At 32.0% G+C, this 26,005-nt stretch overlaps 1 protein-coding gene and 1 pseudogene across 1 annotated transcript; one reads left to right on the top strand and one right to left on the bottom strand.

Annotated features, from left to right (window-relative positions):
• Nucleotides 1–406: 406 nt before the first annotated feature.
• On the bottom strand, nucleotides 407–1,423 carry LOC125823855 (pectinesterase/pectinesterase inhibitor PPE8B-like; annotated as a pseudogene).
• A 13,213-nt stretch (nucleotides 1,424–14,636) lies between these two features.
• LOC125823842 ((DL)-glycerol-3-phosphatase 2-like) lies at nucleotides 14,637–22,352 on the top strand. The gene is made up of 6 exons (XM_049503217.1): nucleotides 14,637–14,751; nucleotides 16,622–16,846; nucleotides 18,686–18,746; nucleotides 18,899–19,046; nucleotides 20,886–20,965; nucleotides 22,267–22,352. Exons 1-6 carry the CDS (start codon nucleotides 14,664–14,666, stop codon nucleotides 22,331–22,333), a joined length of 669 nt encoding a protein of 222 aa, XP_049359174.1. The 5' UTR covers nucleotides 14,637–14,663; the 3' UTR covers nucleotides 22,334–22,352.
• The last annotated feature ends 3,653 nt before the right edge of the window (nucleotides 22,353–26,005 follow it).

Below are 26,005 nucleotides of genomic sequence, written 5' to 3'. Positions count from 1 at the left end.
TATTCAAGTTATCAATTATTATGATTAACAATACTTTTTACGTAATTTTCACATAATACATATTACTCCCTTTATCTCAATTTATATGGCCCAAGCGGATTTCGAGAGTCAGCTAATTTTTTTAATACCTTTGTAGATACTTTAAGTTGTTAGCCTCAATTTATGTGGATAAAATAAGAGTCAACAATTTTTTAGACATTTTAAATTGTTAATTATTATAATTTATAATAATTTTTTACGTATTTTTCACATTATATATGTTACTCTCTCTGCCTCAATTTATTGGGACAAAAAAAAGTTTAAGAGTCCACAAATTTTTAGACATTTTAAGTTTTTATTATCGTGATTTATAGTCTTCTTTACGTTATTATCAAATATAACATAAAAAAGAAATAAGAAAAATAAATTAGTACTCTAGATAATAGGGCCGGCAACTTGCAGATTTATTTGTCGATGCAATCCATTCAACCCATCCTCTAGGATCTATCAAGTTACCGGTATAATTTTCCATTATCACAGTCCTAGAAAATATATCCCATGGCCGACCTAAATACGTCAAGATGTTATCTATGGTAGCCTTTATAGTGCAATTTTGAAGCACTATTTCAGTTGGAACGTCCTCAAACTCTCTCTCCTAGGTTGTGATTGTGTTATATTGTTTGGCCAATGGAACGCGTGCAACAATCAAGTAGTTTTGGAACAAGGTCGTTGTGTCACCGCATATGAAATCTATCATGCCATAGATTTCACAATCTCGATAGAATTGATGTTGTCGTTTCACATACAAGGTGTCTTGATACCCATAGAATCGAAATCTACAAAAAGATGTCAAATCTGCTTCAATTCTTAATGCCATTGCCTAATGCTTTATAGGTCTGACATTATTCCTAAAAGTTAAGTCTTGGGCAATGAAGCCATCGCCAAGAACCCCTGTAAATTAAATAAGAAGAAACAATTATAATTCATCAAAATTAATAAAATTTATGTATTTATAGAGAGAGGGACTTACCAATGGTTGCAATATCATAGATTTTGTTGTCGTCGACAAAATTTCTATTACCTGTTATTATCGTAATATTCATCCATTCTTCGATCATGAAAATATTAGTCTTATTTTTATCAACTCTATATATTCCTGATATGTGCCTTTCTTAATTTTTATGAAGAATGGCTTGACACTGCGATTAGGGACCGGCAATATTGCTCCACCAATTGTGTTGAAATTTCCGGTCTCATCTTAAGAAACAATCGCGTTATCAGGTGTTCTGTTATCAGTTGGCGTTGAACACAAACAACTATAGTTGCAACGACAAATAATGTCATTATATTCCTTGCTTTAAAAAAAAATTAAAATCTGATGAGTTTATGGACAAGAATTACAGCTACAGTTTATAGATATGGAAGAAGAATATCGCAAAACCATCTGTGATGACCATTTAATGGTGATGAACATAAACTAAGTAAAATTCTTTGAGTCACTGAAGGTGACGAGCATGCAACAATTCTTCTTGGTAGTGGAAGAGTTCTGCTCTTTCTTAATATTGTAGTATTGTCCAAGCTTAACAAAAAAAAACCCTCCTTTATATTGTAGTAAAGGTATACTTTTTCTTCCATGTTTTTATTGTAAAATGTCATTTTTAAAGGCTCCTTGTTTTGGACAACTAAATGTCACCTTCATTGAATTGAATTTTTCTATCATTTGTACAATTACTTACCTAGGTAATATGTAATTGTAGTAACATTTTAATCCTTAGCTTAGTTATGATATTGCTTTCTTCTTATTATATTTTTTTATTTGGAGGGAATCAACTTGTCACTTTTATGAAATTTTCATTTTGTGAAGATACAATTTTTTACTTTCTTCATTTCTTTTTAAATGATATTTTAGTTTTTGTAATATTCTCCAACATAAGTGACTTTTTAAAGATATAAAGATGATATTTTTTTTTTGTTTTTTTCCTTAAAAGTTCATCTTTACTTAAAATGTACAAGAAAATTTTAAAAAGCTAGATGGAGTAGGGAAAATGGGAAGGAATTACATGTTATAAATGACAACAAAGCATAAAGTAAAGCAGGTTAATATTAGTCTTTTCTTTTGTTTTCGCCTCCACTTTATCATCTTGTAATCGTTTCGTATTTAAGTTTTTATATTTTGAATTTCTTAATAAAATTTTTTTATCTCCGCCACTAACGATGACTGCTCGATGCGCCAAAGTAACAATAAAATTGAATTGGGATTGGACATTTTATTGATGAATCTTTGCCTATAAGTCATATTAATCTTTAGGTAGTTGACCAAGCTTAGAAAAAGTCCAAGAATTTTTTTAGTACAATTTCGTAGTCTTTCTCCTCTTCCAGTTGGGCTGCTTAGATGTTAAGCACCCTGCAATGTTAAAGTTGTAGGTTCGAGTCATCAAAGAAGCAAACAAATAATAATTTGTTAATTCTTGTGTCTGTTATACTTATAGTAACGTGTCTTTCATTTCACCCTATATCTATAATTGAATTTGTTGCTTTTTTAACCCTTTTATTGCTTTTTTAATCCTTCATGTCTATACAATTTGTTAATTTACTCCACAACTTGTCATCAACTTTTTACAATATCACTCTATACATTAATAATAATAAAAAAATTCTTTACTTGCATGTTAATTTCATTGCAACCATATGAGAATTGAGTTGTTGGATAACCAAAGAATAGATTAGTTGAAGAGCAAATATCCAACAAGTTGATCATTTTTGCTAAAGAATGAGAATACATATATATTAGTAAAAATCTAGCATAACACTTCAAGTTTATTTTACCTATATATAGGTGAATATTATTTCATCCCTAAAATGGGTCTGTCATATTGTTGATAGTCACAATCATGTGACACAACTTTGATACAAAAGTTGATGAAAAAGTTCATGATTGGAGGTTGAAACTTGAGTAGATGGTAATTTGATGGCGTTTAGGACATGAATAACCATTATTCATTTGGAAAAAAACTCTTACAAGTAGTGTTTTCGCTAAAGAATAAGTGTATAATTTAAATTTTAACAGAAATGTAGATACACTACATTGATTTTGCATAAAATTTAGAAGGTACTAAGATATAATTTATATTTATCTACAATTTTATGTATAAAACATTGGTGCTATAGTTATTGTGCGATTCTATTACTTGTTCAATCCTACGAAGCTTGTTTTTCGTTTATCAACGTCTTCTCTTATCTATCTAATAATAGTAATTGGAAAACTTAGAATAGTAGGTGGATAACATTTTATTATGTTATATAGTTTCAACTTTCAATTTCTAATTAATTATTATAACGTTGCTAAGGAATTGAAAGCTCAAATTGAACTTTGGTTACAATAACAATCAAGATTTAATTAATTTGTTACTTATTGCTTTCAATTTCTCAATTGACCCTTTTAGTGAAGTGTCTAAATAACGCTCAATCCCAAATATTAAATAAAAGCAGTAATAACATTAATATCTATATAAAATTACCTAATATGTATTGATTTCTAGCCATGAATAATCTATTATTGGTCACATGAACGTAAAATGTTAAAATTGGCTAAAGAAAACTATTGGTTACATGCAAGTTAAAATATCAAAATGGGTGGGGGGGGGGGGGGGGTGATAAAATAGTCTATTTTCTTCTGCACTACTAGGTTTAAATAAGTCTTTAAGTATCATTTGAGCAATTTTGATTATTTTAGGAGTCGACTCAGATAATATAAAGGTAAAGAGATTGTTTCTAATAGACGTTTTACTCAAGTTGAGAATAAAAAAATCATTTTAAAAATGAAAAAACTGAAGTGGAAGCCATATAAAATAAAATGGAGAAAATCTCAGTAGCAATAATCAATAATATGATAATCAAAGCAAATTAGATAACAACAATAATATAATCGAAGATAACAGGAACATAATAGTAAATATATATCCCTCCATATCATATCCCCCCCTACTGGCTACCCCCTATTTTTAATCATCTTTTTTCTAGCTTAGCTATTAATACTACTATTAATTTATTTCAATTTTTCCATGGTCATTTTTTTTCTCTTCCATCACCGATTCTCATTAAATATTCACAAAATTCAGGATCTTTATTAGCACACATATTTTTCGATAATTGTAATTTTCAACTTAATTCCAAATTTCAGAAAACAATAAACTTTCACGAATAAAATCTTCTTGTTTTCCATCACGAACAACATGAAGAGTTTGTCTAAAATCACCACTTAAAACAACTACTTTACCACCAAATAGCGTATTTATATTCATTAGATCTCTTAAAAGTAAATCAAATGCTTCAACCATTTTCTTTTTTGCCATTGAAATTTAATCCCATACAATTAATTTTGCATCTCGCATTACAGAGGCTAGTGAACTTTGTTTACTAATATTACAACTAAAATTTTCATTAACATCAATAGGAATTTTGAATCGAAAATGAGCAGTTCAACCTCCGGGAAGAAGTGATGCTGCAAGACCAGAACCTGCAGTGGCTAAAGCTATAAATACTTTGTGTCTTATTGTAGTCAACTAAGCTCGATATAAAAAGATTTTACCAATTCCACCAGGACCATCAATAAAAAAATGCCCCTGATTTATTTGAAAACACTCTATCAAGAATTGTATCGTAAGCTTTTCTTTATTCAATATTTAATTTATTTTGTAAAAGTAAATCTTCCTCACTAACTACGATATTTCTTTCGTAATTAACATCCTTAGCTTCTATTGTTGATGATGCTTTAATAATTTTGGGAATTAGTTCAAATTCATAAATATCACGACCCATTGAATGAAGAATTTAATTTATATGATTTAAAACTTTATAATGAATTTCTCTTGCATCTACGCTCAAAATTGTCTTGAAATCTTCGGACATTGGGCTTTCAATTCTTTTCCATAGTTCTTTAGGATTCGTTGGATTACAATAGTTCAACAACATAGAAAATAATTGTCTTAAACTAGATGACATTTGATAACTTGCAGCCTCAGACATGCATTCTATTAAGTTATTATCACAAAGTAAAAAAGTCCTTTTTTTTCTACAGCTTCTCTAAATGTATTACATTGTACTTCATTTACAATTCGTATATCTTCATATGATTTTGGTCCTCTTACATTCATTAAAAGTAGTCTAAGATAGTATCTTTCTTCTTTGGTTAGATGACACGTTATGACACAACAAATAACATGACCTCGTTTATGAAGATTCCACATTCTATCTATTGTTGACCAGACGAAGTACTCTAGAAATTCACGATACAACAAATTCAAGTCCATAGCTTCTTTGTTGACTTTATTCATTAAAAAAAATTCGGTTAACATTGTCTTTTTTATCATGGGATTATTTATAATTTTATTCAAGTTGTCTATACTTTTGAAGGAAACATATTGTTGTCCATCAAGTTGTATTTGAAGATGATATACACTTGGACTCATTTCACTTATAGAAAACACAAATATTCTCCATACAACTTCAAGTGGTGATACCTACCTAGCAGTTTGATATTCTTTTATTTCATCTATCTCTAATTTTGCATCATTAGCATGTATTTGAAAAGCTATTCTATCATGTCCTTTGCAAATGTATTTGTAAATATACTTAACAACTTTAATATCTGAACAAATCTCCACATTCATATGACAGTTAAATTTACAAAGTAAAAATGGATTGTAAGGAACAACCCATGAATTATCAAGAAAGTGTCCTCTAATTTTTACACTTTTTTCGGTCTTTCGCCTTCTATAAATTGGATATGAATTTTTACCTTTTGTGATTTGTTCTGCAAATTCTTTAGGATACTTATATTTATAATAACCTTTTTTTTGTACAAGAACTTATTGGATTCAAATTATCACAAGGACCATGCATCATATGTTGCGTAATAAGTGAGTATAGATAGGGGTTTATATTCTCATCTGGTAAATCAGCACATTGTCACACCCCGAGCCTACACCCCGGATGTGGCTGGCACCCGAGAACCATTGTTGGCCCTAAGTGACCCTTGGTATGGCTTACTTACTCAGCGAAAGACTTTAAGCATTAAGAAAAGAACTCAAATGCAAGATAACTCAACTGTTTCAAAACTAAACTCATAATGTTTTAGAAATAAACATTTAACTTAGCCAAAATGGCAACTCAAATCTGAACATAAGCCAATAACAAAGTAAAGATGCAAGATAACTCAACTGTTTCAAAACTAAACTCATAATGTTTTAGAAATAAACATTTAACTTAGCCAAAATGGCAACTCAAATCTGAACATAAGCCAATAACAAAGTAAAGACAAATGAACTAACTGAGTGTCTATTTATGAAACCTCTAATAACTGAGATGGATGTCGGGACAAGACCCACGACATCCTAATGAACTAAAATACTGAAAGCAATAAAAGAGATCCTTCGGAAAGCAAGGAGGCTCACAACCAGACTTTGAGTGCTTAACCTGATTAATGAGGCACTGGATGATGATCCTGGTTACCTGCATCTGCATCATAAGACGATGCAGGCCAACTGGCATCAGTACATTGAATGTACGAGTATGCGAGTTGGAATGCCAAACAAGACATAAGCTTGAAAGGAACTGAAGAACTTACCTGGCTCAACTCAACTCAACTAAACAGAACTCATTCCAGTATAAAGTAGTGTAAATAAATGCAGTATAAAGAAAGGCTTTAAAACATGGTTTTCAACTCTATGTATTTAGAAATACAATAATAACTCTGTATGTATGCAAAGATACAATATAAACTCTGTTTGTTTATGAAAATACAAATATCTCTGATGTGTATAAAAATACAAAATACTGTTGTAGGAGTTTCTCTAACCGACAACCACCACTCTGAGACTAAGTGATGATACAACGTCTTGCCCACGCTACCCGAACTGTCTTATACTTTGCCGTCATATAGGACACCTTATCTAAGTGGATCCACTAGTCTATGCTAAAAAGCACACTTAAGGATTCATCTAAAAAGTTTGATCCTTTACTACTCATGATGGCTACATGGTTTATGGGGGATGTGAGTTATCTGAACTCTCCCCAATATCGGTGCTCAATACAACTCCCAAAATATTCTAGCTCATATGTTTAAAAAACAACTTCTTTCTTTGGTTTGAGATAATTACTCAAAACTTAGCTTAAAAGCTCTCTTGGAAATATCAGTTTCCTTTCTTGTTCAGATGTGAAAACATTTACTCTTTAACTGAAAACTATAGCTCAAAGGCTCTTTTGGAAATCAAGGTTTCCTTTATTCTTTATATGTGAAAACATTTACTTTTTAACTGAAAACTAGCTCAAAGGCTCTTTTGGAAATCTTAGTTTCCTTTTTTGTTCAAATGTGAAAATATTTTTAAAACTCTGGGGAATACATAGTCCCCATATACTCTTTTGAAGACATGAACTTCAAACCTTGCTCTTTACTCTTTACTCAACTCAAAACTCAAGTCTTAAAATAAAGTTAAAACATTTGTAAAAGACTATTGAAAAACTTTATGAACTTCTCTTGACTTGACTCTTAACTTTCCTTGAATTGAATTATGGATTCAAGGATTGTGATTTGTGATAAGAAAGATCTCATGATGTTTATGAGTGTTTTTAAATAGTTAAACATGAGAAAAGATCAAGAAATCATTGTCTGAAAATAGGTCCACGACACGGAGATGCATTTAATTATTTGGTCGCGAAGATAACTTTTGAGGCAGAACGGTCTGTGACCGCTCCGCGACGTGAGGAGAATTTTTTCAATCCTGAGGAACATATTCGCGTCGCGGACATGGTATATACCAAAATTTTCCCGACTTGTTCCTTCTTCGTTTTCTGACCCCAATTTGCCTAAAATCGGTTCTTTTTCTCAAATTCTCTTTAGATTCAAATACCCAATATATATACACAACAATCTAACTCAAACAACTCAAGGAAACAACATTATAACCTCAAGGAACTCCTCAATCTCAACCTAACTCAAGAACGAAGGCCAATTTCAAGAACACCATTCAAGATTCATCAACTTTCAATTTTCTAGAATGAACTTCGCTGAAATAAACATGATTGGCGCATGGGTGAACGAACCCAACGCTATTAAAGACTCACATACCTCTTTAGGGATCGAAATCCACAAGCTAAACCCTCAAGAATGACGAACTTTGCTCTTTCTCCTCTTTTCTCCTCTTGCGTTCTTTCTCCAAAAACCCTAGCGTAAAATTCCAATTGTCTAAACTGAACCAATTCAGTATTGACCCTTAATTAATTCACTAAAATGAATTTAAATAATAGGGTATGAAAAAGATCAAAACACCCTTTTAAAATCCGAATTGGACATTTCCTTATTTAAACAGCCCAACTTCCAAAGGGCATATCTCACTCATTCGAACTTGGAATCATGCAAACTCGGAGGCATTGGAAAGATTATTCCAAGATCTTTCCTATGATATTTGTAAATGCACCTAAATCATCCTGAGTTAGGAGTTATGGTCATTTGAGCATGTGGAAGTCCTCGTTTTTTAAATTCTACTGTATACATAAATGCTGCAACTTTACCAAATACATGTCTTTTTAGGATATCGCTTTTTAGTTCTTCTAATTTTGCCTTAAACACTCTATTGATCAAATCATGTCTATTTTGTACTTCGTTTGTTGGGATAATATTTTCTTCTATTTTAGGCCAAGAAGGATTACATGTCATAGTAAAAAATATTCAGATTTACCAAAATGTTGTACTAATGTAATAGCATTCATATACTATCTTCGCATATTTCTTGGACCTCCTATAAAACTAAGTGGAAGTATGCGTTGTTTTCCTATTTGTGAAGCTTCCCTTTCTCATTTTCGTAAACATCTAAGATTCCTTGTAATACATCTACTCTAAATAAATCTTGATTAAAAGAAGCAAAGTCTAATCGTTGGCTTTCAATTTTTATCCATTCATCGACTATGTATTATTGAAATAATCTTCCTGCATGTAAGATTATATTTTCTTCATCTCTTATTTGAAGCTTATAACAATAATACTAACAACAGGAAACAACGTCCTTTTTTCGTTTCCCTTTTTTCATAACTTTAGCTTTCATATTAATTAATCCATCAATTGAAGACATATTCATTACACTTGGTAACTGTTCTTGCTCACAATATATTTGTGTTGATGTATCACAAGAATGCTTAATTTTTTTAATACCACAATGCCACCCACTTTGACCATATGGAAATAACAATGGATATTGCAAAGGGTCATAGCAATCATAATAATAATTTACCAATTGCCTTATATCACTTTTTGTATATATTCGAATATGTGGCGTAGGAATAGAATTATTAATATCTTTTTCTACCCATATTCCTGCAACTTCAGATACAATTGGTAAGTTATATACACGTTGAGCTATTCAGAATCGGACTTAAGTGCAATATAAAAATTAGATAGTTGTGGGACATTTATCAAAGATTTTAGAAACATAGAGTATGGATTAATTTTTAATATGTCCATTAGAGCTCTCACAATATTTTCATTTAGTTTATTTAAACATGCCATTCGATTTCTTAATTCATTTTCACTGTCAAAAAAATATAATTGGAGGTTTTTTCCTTTTTGATTTGTAGGAATCAGGTCATTTATGAAATGGTACATCTGTCCTTGAACTCGAAATGTGTAAATACCATTATTTCTTTTGGCTAAATCATTATCATAAGTTACTCCAAGGGAAGTGATCACAAACATGTTATTATATGTTCTTATGTAAGTTAGAAAGTGTTTTGATTCATCAGTATCACCTAAATAAGGATTTTTTTAATTGTGTTGGAATTTCATGTGAAGTTAGTTGAATAGAACCATTGCCACAACAAAATGCAGGTGGTTCAAATTCAAAAAACTTAGCGTTGCAAAATAAACATGCTAGTACATCATTTAACTTGACATAATTAATTTTTAAAGGCGTAGCATTTGAATTACTGGATAATGTGAAATCAGACCCTGCATATAGAATTTCAGAATAAGGACATTTAGTAATTATTAATATTAATTATATAATATTTAAAAGAGTAATAATATTATATTACTTTTGATTGTCAGTTAAGGTGTATACCTCTATCAGAAAGGAGTATTGGATCTCTCATTATACAGAAGATGATGTAGTAGCCAAATTATTATTTGTTGAACTTATAGATAAACGTTGTCTTTTTAATTCAGGTCTTTTTTCTCGACGACGTGCCAATAGGGCCTCTTTTTTCTTAGATGACATTAATCTATACAACTCACGTCTCTGAGCATTTTTCTCATAATTTGATTTTTCAAAAGAGTGTGCATTTTTATTATTTCTTCTGCTCGACATCATTATGGTTCTGATATTTTTTGAAGTCTTATAGAAATAACATCTAACAAGATACAATTTTATATTGGTTAGTAATGTATTCATACAAAAATGCATATAACTAAAATTACATAGCTATATAGAGAAGACTTAGAAGTGCAGTACTTACCACACACTAAAATGTTGCAGAAACACACGATCAGACATCTATCTCAATTAAAATAAGAAACTGCAAAGATAATAGTTTAAAACATATATAAAAAAGTTTGTATGAATGAATATTAAACAACTATAACAAAGATCTTATGAACTTAATATCCATAATAATTCAGAAATCAAGAAATTAAAAAAAAAAAAGACACAGGCAAATAGAAGAAGAGTGAAGATGAACAGTTTCTACCCAATACTCATAATCTTTCAATGATATTCTATCTTTTGAGCGTCATTTGTTTATGCCAGATAGCAAGAGAAATTCTAACTTTTGCATCAAGTTGTTTATATAATCTCTTATTAGTTGTTAATAATCTCTTACTATTTTTTTCTGATATAAATTATAACACTCATGCAAGCAGACAACTACGCCCATTTTTTATGCAATTGTGTCCATTATAGAAATTATATTGTAACCCTGTAGATAGACAAAATCTGGAAAAATTCTTAACTTTCTATGTTGTAATGACCATTGCTATGGGTGGATGATGCGATTTATAGATTAATGATAAAACCTATACAATACATGGTATCAAAGTTCACATCATTTTGGCCTTGCACTTGTGAGTTATATAGTAGTGTGACATTTTATTTTTGTAGGAAGTATTATTTGTAAGGTAAAGTGTGTATTTAATATTTTTCATACAATGCAAGTTTTAGGTATATTTGCATCAAACAAATCTCCATTTTTAAAGTATCTTATTGATTTGTTACAACTATTTAACAAGTGTTTGTAAGTCAAAAATTAGATGAAAAGTCTAAAATCAATGTTATTAGAAGAACATAATCTCGAACAATCAAACAACCATTAATGCATCGAGCTAAAAAAAAATAAGTTGTACAGAAGAATACAAAACAACCGTCTGGACAAAAAATATTATAAACAACAACATTACACAAACAGAGAATAAAAAAGCTAGAACTTATAATCTATTTTGTAGGTTAGCAAGTATTTAGAAAAAAAAAGAATTTACTGAAAACTTACTTGAACAAGCTCAAGATTCAACAGCAGATGAAGTGTTTGTGAGAGAGAAGGTGACATCTAAAAGTCTATCTAAAGCATGAGTAGAAATTTTCAGAGAGAGATTGGCATATGTGTTTGATTTTCGGCAACATAAATTATGAAAAAGAACAAAAATATCTATAATAAATTGTGAACAAGTACAAATATATATATAATAAAATATAATAATTAATTATTATTAGGTAAAAGGACAAATATACCCTCAAAAGTAATTTTCAAGATAAAAGAAAAGACTTTGATTACTTCTGCAACTGAAAAGACCTTTCTTTCTAAGAAATGAAAAGGTTACATCTTTCTAGAAATTATCATAATTATAATTAAAACACAATTATTATTTTGCCCTTAAAATTAAATATTTCAAAAAGTAAAATGTTTCAAAAGTGATGACAATGAGATATTTGCAATCTCAAAATATAAGAGAAAATAAAGAAAAACAAATATATGAAAATAATAATAGATCAAGAATAAAGGAAGAAAGATTATGGCAAATTTGAGAGGAAACATAAACCTATAATTGTAAGCATCGCAATGCCCCGATGAGTATTACAACTACAGTGCGATTTGATAATCAACTAAAAAAAAATGGAGTAGCAGAGGGACATGTTCATGTGGTCATGAAGAACAACCTTAATATGAATGAAGAAGACAACATTATTTTTTATTTTTTTATATTTTATTTTCAAATAGAAGAAGAAAACATCAAGAAATTTGAAAGAAAAATCATATCTTGTATTACTATTGAAAATGAAAATTGATGGGAAAAAAATCATAACCTGTATTACTACTGATGAAAAATGGAGTAGAAGAGGGACATGTTCATATGGTCTTGTAAAACAACCTTAATATGAATGAAGAAGACAACATTAATTATTTTTTTTAATTTTGTTATTTACTTTTTTTCAAATAGAAGAAGACAACACTAAGAAATTTGAAAGAAAAGTCGTATCTTGTATTACTATTGAAAATGAAAATTGATGGGGGAAAATCATACCTTGTATTACTACTGATGAATAATTGAAAAGAAGATCTTTTTGATTTATTTTTTGTCAAGGAAAGAGAAGAGACTCTTGTCTGTGTATGTTTAGGAATGGAAAATGAAAGGTTCACGTCTTTCTAGAATTTCATTCTAATAGCTAAGACATAATTACTATTTTACCTAAAAAGAAATTAAAATTACGAATCTATCCTTGGTCGTCCTAGTTATGGCATTTCTATATAGTAGAAACTACTCATGTAAATAATTTATTTGTGTTGTATCCTAGTATAGCTAGTATAGGACTCTTCTCCTATATAAGGAGAATGTAACTCAACAAATCATTCATCAATATAATCCTTGATTTCTCCATACTTTAAGTGAGATTTCTACATGGTATTAGAGCTTTACAGTTTTTCCTCTCTTTAATGTATTAGATCAAAATCAGAATAACCACAATATCGAATTGCAATGGCCCCCTTTAGTAACACTCTTTCGACCTCCTCACTTCATCATCTTATTTTCGCACTGCTCCATTAGACTCAAGGCAACAAACTATCTTCATTGAGAACACAAATATCTCAGTTGATTCAAGTGATGAGATTAACTTACCTCATCATAGAGAATGAACTAATTAAAGGTACATGTTCCACTGGAAAGACTATTGAGAAAGCTGTAGTAGTAGAGAAGGGTGCAGAAGACAACAACATTATTGATGACTGGGGAAGAATGATATGTTGCTAAGGAGTTGAATCTCAGACACCTTGAAAGAAGAAAGCATGTACCTGATTATAGGTTGCTCAACTACTAAGGAGATGTGGGAATTCTTGAAATAAGCTTATCTTCAAGTAATAAAGGATTAGGAGTTCCAACTCAAACAACAACTGCAAAGTGTGAGGCTAGGAACCAAAAAGATTGATGAATATATTAAGGAGTTCAAAGGCATATGTGATGGGCTTGCAACCATTCACAAGCCTGTAGATGAAGATAGCAAAGTAATTAATTTTACTAGAGGTCTAGGTCTCAAGTACAAGACCTTCAAGACTATCATGCTAGGTAAGACACCATATCCCACTCTTAATCAATTTGTTAATTCTCTTAGGGGTTTGATATGAGGGAGGATGAAGAAGAAGTGCCACAACAAAACCATAAAATGACTTTCTCTGTCCAAAGGGGCAGGGGAAGAGGAAACTACTCTTAAAATATTCACTCCACTATTGAATTACATATTTTTAATTAATTAATCTTTTAATCACTAAAAAAATTATATTTTATATATAATTAAATTGAAGATAACTTTAATATTTTATATTAATATGATTGATATGTGCTTAAATGAAGTGACATTAATAATAAAATCTATTTTACTTTAACAAACTTAAGATGAAATTTTATTTTTAAGCTAAATAAGATGAATGTTTTTTATTTAAAAACATTTGGCGTAATTATGAGAATGCACACACAAAAATATTTAAGCTAAATGAGATGAAAATTTATTTTTAAGAGTGAATAACTAAAACTGGCAAAGAAAGTACAAAAAGCTAAATAAAATGGAGTGTGTTTTTGTAAAGCAAACAACTTATTCTTAGAAAGAATGTCATGTATATTATTTGAACATGACAAACCAAACAACCAATTAAAATAATTTCAGCATAACTAATTCCAGCAAAACTTATTCCGACAAAACTAATCCCAACATGACTTGTCTTCAAACCAAATGACCGCACATAACTTATTCCAACTTTTATCCCGCATAAATTATACATAAATTCCCTCATAAGTTATCTAAGTATTAATTACGTAGGATTACAAAAAACACAATCAAACAACGTATAAAATTAATAATGAATAACTTTATACAACGTTTGAAAATCTACCAAGCAAACATTCTATAAAATTATTACATATATAAGATTAATACATGAATAACCAAGTTATAGTTATATGTAAAACAACCCATGATATGTGTAAAATGTGATATTTTGGTCCTAACACTTATCCGTTACTTTAACGGTGGAACTCAAAAAGCTTCCTCCTCCTCTACACTCTCTCTCCTCCGGCTTTGCTGCTTGTACAATTGGATTGATAGCAGCAGTAGCAGGGAGGAAGCAAGGAGGAGCGAGAAGCTAAAAGTTGTTCAAATATGGCGAATGAAGGCATCAATGATACTCCATGTGCAAGAAAAGGCTCAATCACTCGTGTAATCTTTGACATGGACGGTCTTCTTTTAGGTATCAATATGTATAAGATCTCACTTGGATTTCGCTCTACTACTCTCTTTCCCTTACTTAAGTTTATTTTACGATTCTGAATGAACTGAGAATGCAATGATACCCTCTTTTGCGACTCAATTGTCCACTTTGTCAATAATGGATAATGTGCTTGTGGAAATTGCCTATTAGTAGAGTTTCTCAAGAATTGATGTAATCTTGGTATGCAATCGTTTGCTAAAATTGTTTTAATTTCTGATCATTTGGGAGTGAAATTCAAAATTTGAGTGTGATGTATGTGTTCTACCCTTGTTATGCACAGTAACTTTTGATGGCAGATTTAGGATTTGTAAAGATAAGGCGGGGAAGCTCATATATTAGAAAATGCGACGGCCCCTGAAGTAATTATGCAAAGCATTTTCAAAATTTAGAGACTCCTTTTGAAGGGTGAAATAGCATTCTTGGAAGATGGTTGGATACGTGCACCGTGCCAAAAAAAATGAGCCTCTGCTTGAAGGAATTATCTGACTTGAAATTTGAAGTTGCCTTTGCTAGTGGTACCAAAAGTTGTCAATTATAGTTTATAGGTGAACAAATCCATAGTTCTAGTCTCTTTAAGCGAGTCCCTGTGACAATTAGACCCTTTCTTATTTAGAGGAAGAGTATTTTGATGTATTCTGTTATACTTTTATTTAGCAACTCCACATTCCAGTAGAGATGGTATGATAAGTGTGTTCTTCAAGCACATGTGCACATTTGTATGTCTATGTCTTTCTGTTGTAACATCACATATCTGGCACATAAGCTACTCAAGAACTAAGTGATTTCTCACCTATCAAAGAAAACACAGTGCATTTCTTAGTTTTTCCCTAATCAAAAGGAATTAAGAGTAAATTATGGAGGCTTGGTGGTGCTGAAAGCATGTCACCATAGCAGAGAATTGCGTTCTTTCTGTAAACAATATATGTTCTTTGAATATATATTCCCCTAATTGAAAAATCAATAAATTATGTGGATTGGTGGTTCTAAAGCATGTCACCATAGCAGAGAATTGCGCATTTTTTGTAAATTACATATTACTCACTGCCTGTATGCGGTTATGATTTTTAGTCAGTAAAAACCTTATACTGGTGTGTGTTTCTAGAGGAAAAGTTTAGCAATAGGACAGTTGGAGAAAGTTCCTTCCACCGTGTATTGTCTGATCTTTTACGAATTCTTCTTTTTGGAGATGTACAAAAATACAATCAACTCTTATACCTAAAACAACTTGTTGTGCTTCCTTAAGATTTGTAGTATTCAGGAGGAATCTAGTTCCCTCTTTATCAACCATAAAGAAAGAAAATCTAGTTCCCCTTGTTCTCTCAAAGCAACAGTAAGATCGATGTTGATTTATTATAGGGGATCTTAAAGTTCAGGAAATGGATGCATGGACTGGTCCATTTAATTTTTTTGTGACATCAATTAGTGTTTTACTCTAGGTGTTTTGTTATTTGGATTTTCTATTGTTACCCAAGTTATGTAACTTAAATAACCACAAAAAACAAATTCACACAGCCAAATCTGTTATGCTCCTTTGTGTATACCTATGTGGTTTGATCACAACAGACATTATTTGATATGGACTTACCCCATCACGTGATACATTAAGACACTGCAGTATGTTTTAGAAAATAAAAGAGCTTCCAAGGATGGAAGCAAATAAGTAATGGGAAGGTGTGAGGTAGATTGTTAACATAGGGGATCAAAGGGAAGATTGATATTTACCAGGCCTTTCCAGTTTTTCATATTCTATCGGAAAGAAATAAGTGAATCTTTGTGTGGTTGAATAGATGCTACTTGAAGACAAATCTTGGTTGACTAGCTTCTTTGTTCCTTTTCTTTTGTGTATCAGACACCGAGAAATTCTATACGGAGGTCCAGGAGATTATACTTTCTAGGTATAATAAGACTTTTGATTGGTCACTCAAGGCAAAGATGATGGGGAAGAAGGCAATAGAGGCTGCCAGGGTCTTTGTTGAAGAGACAGGAATAAGTGATTCACTTACAGCTGAAGATTTTCTTGTAGAGAGAGAGGAGATGTTGCAGAAAATGTTCCCCACAAGCGACCTCATGCCAGGTACAATTTTAATAAGCACAAGAGACATAATATTTTTGTTTATTCATTTCTTAAGTTTCAGCTTTCTCACCCTTCCTCAGTTCTGTTCATAAGAGGAGCAGACATTTGTACATGATGTAAACTTATGGAGTTGACTATTTGTCTTAAAATGACATAAATTTTTGGATCTTGAACAAGTATTCAAATCAATTTCTTCACTTTCTATGTAACCTTCTTGACTGAAGACGTAACCGTACTATATATGATTTCCCTTTAAAAGAGAGTTCCGATTTGCATAGTATATACATGGATAGATATCGTAACATATATGTATATTATATAAATAATATACATATATGTATAAATTATTTAGTTTACCACCTATATACGCATCCAAAGTGGACTGAATCCTTTGTCAGGCTATTGTTTCCTCAAAGTTGTGACGTAAGACATCAGTTTCTCCACAAGATCAATTTTTCTGGTTGTATGATGAATTTTAGGCCCAGAACAAATCTGTGATCAAACATACTACTTTCTACCTATTACTTTCAATATTGGAGCATTCAACTCCCAGGTATACTTTTACCTCCATAACTTGTGCAAAAAGCATCGGGGAAGTATAATTGTGGGGAAGTATAATTGATCCAGTAGATGTTGAGTTAAATTCTGTGTAGTTTTAAATAGACATACTAATAGGGCCTAGCTTATACGACATTTGACAAAGAACTACCAATAGAGGATAACTTTAACTGTTTTTTTTAAAAATGTTTTGGAGAGGCTTTGCTTTACTTGATGGAAATAGCTCTGTTTTCTTTCTTCATCCAAAGTATAACCAGGGACATCTAATCTCTACTTCTCTAAATGCATAATAAATGTTTCCTCCATAACATTTATGCTATATTTTGCATATTTGCCTTGAAATTGTCCCTTGAAGATGGCCTAGCTGTTGAGAGCCGGAGTAACAACCTTGTTCAATCAATATTCAAATCTCATCGGAGGCAACCCTATATGAAACTTCCAATTTGTCTATGTTTTGGTGAGTAGAGTTATCCGGCTCCTGTGTTAGTGGGAGGTAACAGGTACCAAAGGAATTTTAGTTGAGGTGTACTGCAAGCCTGCCTCAACAGAGTTGTTATAAAAGGAAGTTAAAATTTTGAAACTTGAGAAAAGAAAAGCTTATTCTTAAGTGACTTGGAACGTACCATTTCTTAGATATCAAGGAAAACACCTTCATTACCCTCTTGTGGACTGTGGTATACACTTCAGAGTTGGAACACCTTTTGCTGTGAACATGAGAAATGATTTTCAGAGGTTTCTTTTTGCTCCTACCATCGCATTGGTAAATGATTAGTTTGACTGTTCATTATGTGTATTCTGCATCTTTTAGCTCTTTGCAAAAATTTCACGATTCGAGAGGTCACTATGCATAAAGATGGAAATGAACAATATGTAGAATGTATATGCTAATCTTCATACTTAATATCCACTCTACTTTAGAAACAATTGTTCTAAACTAACATTACTAGATGCAAAGAACTTGAAATATAATTATCCAAGAGGTTACCTATCAACTTGACAATCTCTTGCAAGAATTACAGCATTATCATAAATCTAATTCCATATTCTCTATACCTGTGAATCCTATCCAACAACTTCTTGAATAATTATGTTTTCAAGTTCTTTGCGTCCAGTAATGTTAGTTTAGAACAATTGTTTCTGAAGTAGAGTGGATATTAAGTATGAAGACTAGCATATAAATTCCACATACTATTTATTTCAATCTTTTGATTTCATTTAATGCAAAATTGGATTAGTATACACAAATTTCTTTGCTTGTTTTAACTATCTGTCCTGTTATAGGGGCCAGCCGGCTGATTCATCACCTTCATGAAAATGGGATACCAATTTGTGTTGCTACGGGGTATGTCATCTTCTTTTAGTTTTGTTCACCAGGAAGTTTACCATTTGTGGCATAATTTGTATAGCAAGTAGAAGTATTAGAATTATCATATGCTAAAATAATGTTTAAGAAGTAAGATTCAAAAAGTGAACTAATATAAATGCATTTTTCAGTACACACACGCGGCACTTTGATTTGAAAACTCAAAGACACAGCGAACTTTTTTCACTAATGCATCATATCGTTCGTGGTGATGATCCAGAAGTTAAACAAGGGAAGCCATCACCTGATATATTCCTTGCAGCTGCAAACAGATTTGAGGTACTTCTCTGTTTTTTGTTTCTCTAGATTGGTGTATCCTGAGAGATCTCGCAGCTATGATGCTTATCCTTCTCTTGGTGAATCTTCTATTACATAGACCTCCCTTAGTATTGTCTAACTGATAATTTACCTACTAGACTTTTCAAATATGCCTGTTTCTGTTGGCTTGGTTCTTATATCAAACTTCAAATAATGTTATTTTTTAGAAATAGAAATTTTTCTCTGTGAGCTATATACGGTGATGCAGTGATCAAACACATTAGTCATCTTTAATTGTTAGCTTCCAAATGAAAAAGTGGAGTCAATGATATTTGTTTAAGATGTTGCATAGTTTTGCCATCTCGGAAGTTAAATTTATGAATCTGACTCTCTCATATCAATCCAATCCTCCTCTGCATGTTCTACAGTTGTCTTGCCATCTTCAACTTCAACTAATCAATGTGCTGCACAATATTGCAACGTATCAGCAAAAAGAGTATAAAAAAGTTCTATATACAAATATACATTTATGTGACGTAGTTTGACTTGATATGGTGGTTAAGAAAGGAAGAAAGGCTTCCGAAATTTGTGGTCCAAAATAAGTAATGGATGTTTGTGTGGCTATAAATCATTTCATTAAGGGTAAAGTGGACATTTTCTAGTTAAATTGTTACTGAATATACTGGGACCGGCTAAAATGGAAAGTGAGTCATATAAATTGGGACATAGGGAGTATGATACCCCTTCCTTGCTCCATTCCCCAATATAACCTAATTAAGTGAGCGGAACTTGCATCTTGAGTCACCGGAACTTGCATTTTCTGGACATTGATGTCAGCGAGGTCCGGTTCACAAGATTAATTTTCTACCCTTCCATCTCCATTCACCAATCTTAACCCTGGCAACTTCTATATCAGATGGAAATTCCAAAATAAATATTTCATTGATCATTTCAACAACCCCAAGCTTTGATGCTTCCAGCTTCTTCTGGCCCAAGATATAGTCACTTGTGTTCAACTTCATCTCTGATTTCCCTTCTACATTTTCTGTTAAGCATGTGAATATGTACTTTTTCATTGCATTTAAGACTCCCCATCTACCTTAAATACCATATCTTCATTATCAGCCTATAATAAGATATCTGTATCAGACAATTTATGAATCTTAGCCTCTGCATATGATCACTGGGTGATAGGAACTACCTCACGAGTCTGTATACTCCCGTTTTCAGCAAACATCTGAATCTTTCAAGCTAAGTCAACCCATCCGTAGTTATCCTTGAACACAAAGACTATTATTTGTCTTTTCCTCCTTCCATGGACTGTCACTATCCTTATGTCACAATTCTTATGTATCTATCCTTATGTATATAAAAGTTTATCCAAAATTATGTTTGAACGAAATGTGTTTTGGTTATTCAAAACTCAACAAGGAAACGTTTTGGGATAGACGGTGTATTTAAAAGAGATAAACCTGGTTCCATGTGATTTTCATATGGTATAGTATGTTTAAGAAGTTCTAGGAAGGACACTATTTTGGGATAAACTAAAATTGGAAGGTGGGCATTCGAATTGAAGCGGATAGTATATAACATCTAAAATTTCTAGGACATTTTAATACAGAAAGGCAAAATCTGTTCCCAAAATTGTACAGTGAGAGACTACTTTTTCTGAATGTGCAAGCCTTTAGGGAAAAAAATGTAAGCTAACACTATTTTGGTTACCAAATCTGAGAAAGTTGGGTGTAATTTGTAAAACTTTCTTCAGCTAATGGAAAAGTAGATATATGGTCACTTTAGGTAGTCAATTATGAAATATCATGGATGCCTATGAGCTGTATTCTTAATGTTTTATATGGACAGGGTGGACCACTAGATCCGCCGAGGATTCTTGTATTTGAAGATGCGCCCTCTGGTGTCCTTGCAGCCAAGAAGGCTGGAATGTGAGTCTATCACCAAAAATTTTAATGTCTGGTGATACTTTTTTGATTTTCTTCTAGTAGAATAACTTGAGTGAAATTTCACTTCATAGAACTTCATTTTCCATGGTTTTAAGAAGTTTAGATACCAACTCTCCTTGTACTTTCCAGTAAATGCTTGCACAACTGCATATCTTTCATTTTGTTTTTTTTCACTGTATGGTTTTGTCTTAGTTATTACTATGAATATTTTGCTCTCCAACAGCAGTCTAATGTACTTGACATCCTGTGCAAAAGGTTACACTGATTGGTTTCAACATGTAAATAATAGTTTGCCTTTGGTATTTCGTCTAGATTTACGGCTCAACAGTTTGGCACTAATTAGTTGATTAACTCACAGGCGTTGTAAATCTCTTGAAGATGACATCTAGTAATTGAGAAAACAATATGATTTTGGTCTGGCTCTTGGTCTCAGAGCACTCCTTCAGATCTTGCTTTTTTCTTCCTCCTATTTTGGGGTTTTGTCTTGACTTTCAAGAAACTCTTTCAACCTATCAACATTGCAAGTTCTTCCCGTTCTAATTTTCTGTCTGATTTATAATCTTCTTTCGGGATCATTCGATAATCTAAAAGATACATATTATTGTTCTGTCCTCAACTTGCCTCAGTTTGCTACTTTATCAGGGCCCTGAATTTTCTATGGCACCCACACAAACACCTAGTTTTGCCTGTGATGGATAGACGATATTCCTTGTTTGGGTCCTTACATATGCAGATCTATATCTCTTGCTGGTAGTGATCATTAGAGTCCTTGTAACATGGTTCCTTTCCGGTGTTTGCTCTGGTTTCTTGTGTTTTCCTTATCGTTTTCCTGCTTTGTCCAATATGAGGCTATGTTTTTTACTTAAATTAATTTCTTCAGATGTGTTCAGTCTGGAATGTTAGCCGTTTTCATGAGTTTTGAACTTCCTCATTTTTGTTTGCTACTATTATTACTGCATTATTGGGTCTTATGAGAGGCATGATTAAACACCAATAACATGCTTTAGGTACTAAAATCCCCAAAGTTCTGTTCGTTGATAAGGGCTTCTTCTGGTAGATGTAACAACGTATGCCAAGTGGGTCCTGAAGTGGCATTATGATTTCCATTGTCATTGATATAGAAGATCATTTGGTTGCATTTTGGTCTCTTTTATCCCCCATCCATTGCATTGATGTTCTTATGAGAAAAGTGAAGATACAGATATACAGTTGTCATAGGAAAATGTATAAAGCTCTGATTGCTCTATCATCTATTGACTTGGGATTTATGTTACTGCATGCAGGTCAGTGGTTATGGTTCCAGATGCAAGGTGGATAGCTCGTATCATCAAGTCGCTGATCAGGTTTTGAATTCTTTACTTGATTTCAGCCCACCCGATTGGGGATTGCCTCCATTTTAAAATGCATCAACCAAACTCGATTAGTTTAGTTTGATCATGATCCTCAAGTTCCCAAACAGAGGCTATTATGAGTTCAAAATTTGGATTTTTGGGGTTCGCCTCTAAGTTGGTTATTCATTGAATATTCAGCTTTACTTATTATTTTAGAGATTGAAGGTCCCTTTATGGGTTGGTTCATTTCAAGTTTTCAACCCATTTCGATTGTTTCAGATGAAATTGAAATGCTATTTTACCAGTATTGGTATTCCTGATAGGCATCGCATCTGAGTTTGACATTCCAAGGAATTGCACAATTTAATTAACTTGATGACATCCAAAGTGGAATCGGATTGGTTTCTGAAAATGAATTACTTGCAATTCTTTGCTAGTATAAAAACGTGCATTTCAGTGGGAAATGATTATTTAATATCTGGAATAAACACTTCCCTTTTCTCCATGTTGCTAGGTTGTGGTTTTATATTATTATATGTCAAGATTGCATGTATTCTTATTGGAATAATTGTCTGAGACCAAGCCTAGTCTTCTTTACTAGCTAATATCCCTCCCACATCTCGAGTCTCGACCTTTCTTTAATCAACTCAACTCTCTATCGCTTAGTTGCGGTTGCTCTGACCTATATACCAACACTTAAAATTTCCTTCTAAGTTAATGAAATTATTATTGTAGTCCTATTGGGACATGAAGAATTTTATTGTAATTCTATTAGGAAAAAAGAAAAATCAAATTTAGACTATAAAAGGAGGTGATATTGTGATGTATGAATAAGAAGAAATAAGAAAGAAGAGGAAATTTCTCCCAAAAGTGTCTTATTCTTTGATTTTGCATCAATATTTTTAACATGATGTCATAACTCCTACGATCTTGATAAAGAATCAAATAACGTCTGCCACCGATGGATGGCGCCAACCAATGTATATTGCATGTCTGTCTAATGATATATACATAAAAAATTAATCATGTTAAGATGATGGTGCGGAAAATATTGTAGATTTAAATAGGTGCAAGCAAATATGAAACAAGAGAAAGAATCTTTTCTCTAAAAGTTAGAAAAATAGAGAAAAAGAAGGTGAAAGTTGATCTCAAGTGAACCAACAAAATTGATAGTCGATGAGAAAGTGCATCAACAAAGTTGGGTTGTTGGAGGAAAAATGCTTTAATAATTGAATATTGATGAGAAAGTGCATTAACAAAACTGGAATGTTGAAGAGAAAGTGCTCCAACAATTAAAAATTGAAGAGAAAATGCAAGTGCATAACAATTGAAATGTTGGAGAGAAAGGTGCTCCAACAATTGAAGGTTGAAGAGAAAGCGCTTCAACAAATCGGAAGTTGGCGACAAATGCATCAACAAATTGGAAGTTTCTAACATGTGCATCAATGAGAGTTGAAGGAAAGTGTTTCAACAAATTAATAATTGGTGACAAGTTCTTCAACGAGAGTTGAAGAGAAAGTGCTTCAACAAATTGATAGATTGGGTTCAATATAGGTACCTAGGACCGTGCATGAGAGTTTTGAATATACTCTCGATCCTTAAATCATGATATCATAACATAGTTTGAGGGACACTTTATCTAAAAGAATCTAATCATGATAATTAGGGGTGTTCACGGTTTGGATAAAAATCGATCCAAACCGAAAAACTAAACCAAACCAGTAAAATAAAATCGATTTTATTTGGGTTTGGTTTGGTTTGGTTTTAGATTTTTGAAAACCAGTAGTATTTGATTTGGTTATGGTTTTATTCGAAAAACTGAAGAAATAACCGAACCGAACTGATGAATTATACATATATTTTTTATTAATATACATACTTAATATATTGTTTTTATAAACAATTTTAAAGATCTTATATATGCTTTCAATAAAATTTCTTTATACTTTACTTATTGAAAGCAAGAATGCCTAAGGCGAAAACATTTATCTTATTGATTTCATGTAATATGAGTGTCTATGACAATTCTTTGTGGGACTGAAAATGTTATTGTCTCTTCCTTCTTGGCCAATATAGTGAATTTTAAAGTTTTATTGATAGTAAATTCAGTGATCGAAAGTTCGGTAATTTAAGTCATTCTAACTATTTTTTGTTTTGAATGGATTGTTGTCACTTTTTTCACATTTTGAATGAATTGTTTCTTTTATTTATGTGTATGGTTAATAACCGAATAACCGAACCAAATCAAACCGAAACCGATAACCACCAAACCGGTAAATGTATATTATATTTGGTATGGTTTGGTTTTGATAATTTTAAAACCGATTAAGTTGGTTTGGTTTTGATTTTGACCAATAACCGATCCAAACTAACCCGTGAACACCCCTAATGATAATCATACATACTGAATGATAATTTATCTGGAAACATCCTTATTCATAAAAATCTGATAATTTGAAGCATGCATGTGAAAATAACATAATTATGATCAAGAAAATACTTGCATGTTATGAGTTCATGATAATATCACTGAAACATTGAATTTAGAATCTATTCATGCATAATATGATCAATCATAGAAAAATCTATAATTCAACAAGAATCCATGAGAAATCATGAAACCCTAGAATTTGGGTAATTCATAAATTAAGAAATTGAGGTTTTTTTGGGACTGAATGAGTGAAGAAGAACCCATTGTTGAAGTTTCTACATACCTTGATTGAAACCCTAGCTTGAATTTGGAAGAAGAGACTTGAAACTTGAATCCCTGTTCTTGTCTTGAAAGAGAAGAAATTGATTTTGAGAGAATGAGAGGAAATGAGGAGGTTATGGTAATTAGGAATCATATATACAAACTTAAAATAGGCCAAAACGATGTAGTATAGAAATTAAAAAAGTGAGAAAAGACTAATAGCCCTGACTAAAGTCTATCGGAAGTCATTCATAGACACCTTTTACAGTCTGTAAAACTGTTCGCGGACCGTGAAAGGCCTCGAGATGGCAAAAAGGAAAACTGGCCTACTGAAGTTTGGATCTACGGACCACCCTTCCACAGTTTGTAAAAGACAACAAGGCCCGTTCATATGTCCGTGGAAGCTGAGAAATTGAGATCCCTTATTACTGAAGTTCCAATGTACAAACCATTCTACGGTTTGTAATACTTTCCACGACCCATCTTGGCCTTCCATGAAAGGTAAGGGATGCCTAACATTTTTGAAGTTCAGAGCTTTGGTCTATGAATTCATCCACGATTTAGAACCATCCATAAGCCTTAAAACCTTTTTGTCCTATCAACCCATTTTTCAACTTTATGAAGATGATCTACGATCCGTAAAGCCTGCCGTAACCCTGATCCTGAAAATTCAAACTTCTGAAGTTCTCTTCACGGGTGGCATCTACGGACCATGCAAACTTATACGGTCCGTAAAAACTTTCTATGAAACCCAAAAATTGCAAACTTCAACAGTTCTTCTACACTTTATAACTTTTATCTAAGTTAGGTACTTCATTGGTGTTACACAAATTGAGAACATGAAGTAAATACATGAGGCTTTGGCCACTTCTATTGATGCATCAATGACATTGATGACTGATGAGGATGAATTGGAAGAAAACAAGAAAAAAATAATTCTCCAAAAAATATGTCTCTTATTCTTCGCTTCCAAAATTTTTACTTTAACATAAGCCTCTT

This window comes from Solanum verrucosum, unplaced genomic scaffold (assembly GCF_900185275.1).
Source record: "Solanum verrucosum unplaced genomic scaffold, falcon-dt-bn FXZP01000015.1, whole genome shotgun sequence".
NCBI classification, from domain to species: domain Eukaryota; kingdom Viridiplantae; phylum Streptophyta; class Magnoliopsida; order Solanales; family Solanaceae; genus Solanum; species Solanum verrucosum.
The sequence above is the reverse complement of the archived record's forward strand: the minus strand, read 5'-3'. Positions and strand labels throughout refer to the sequence as shown.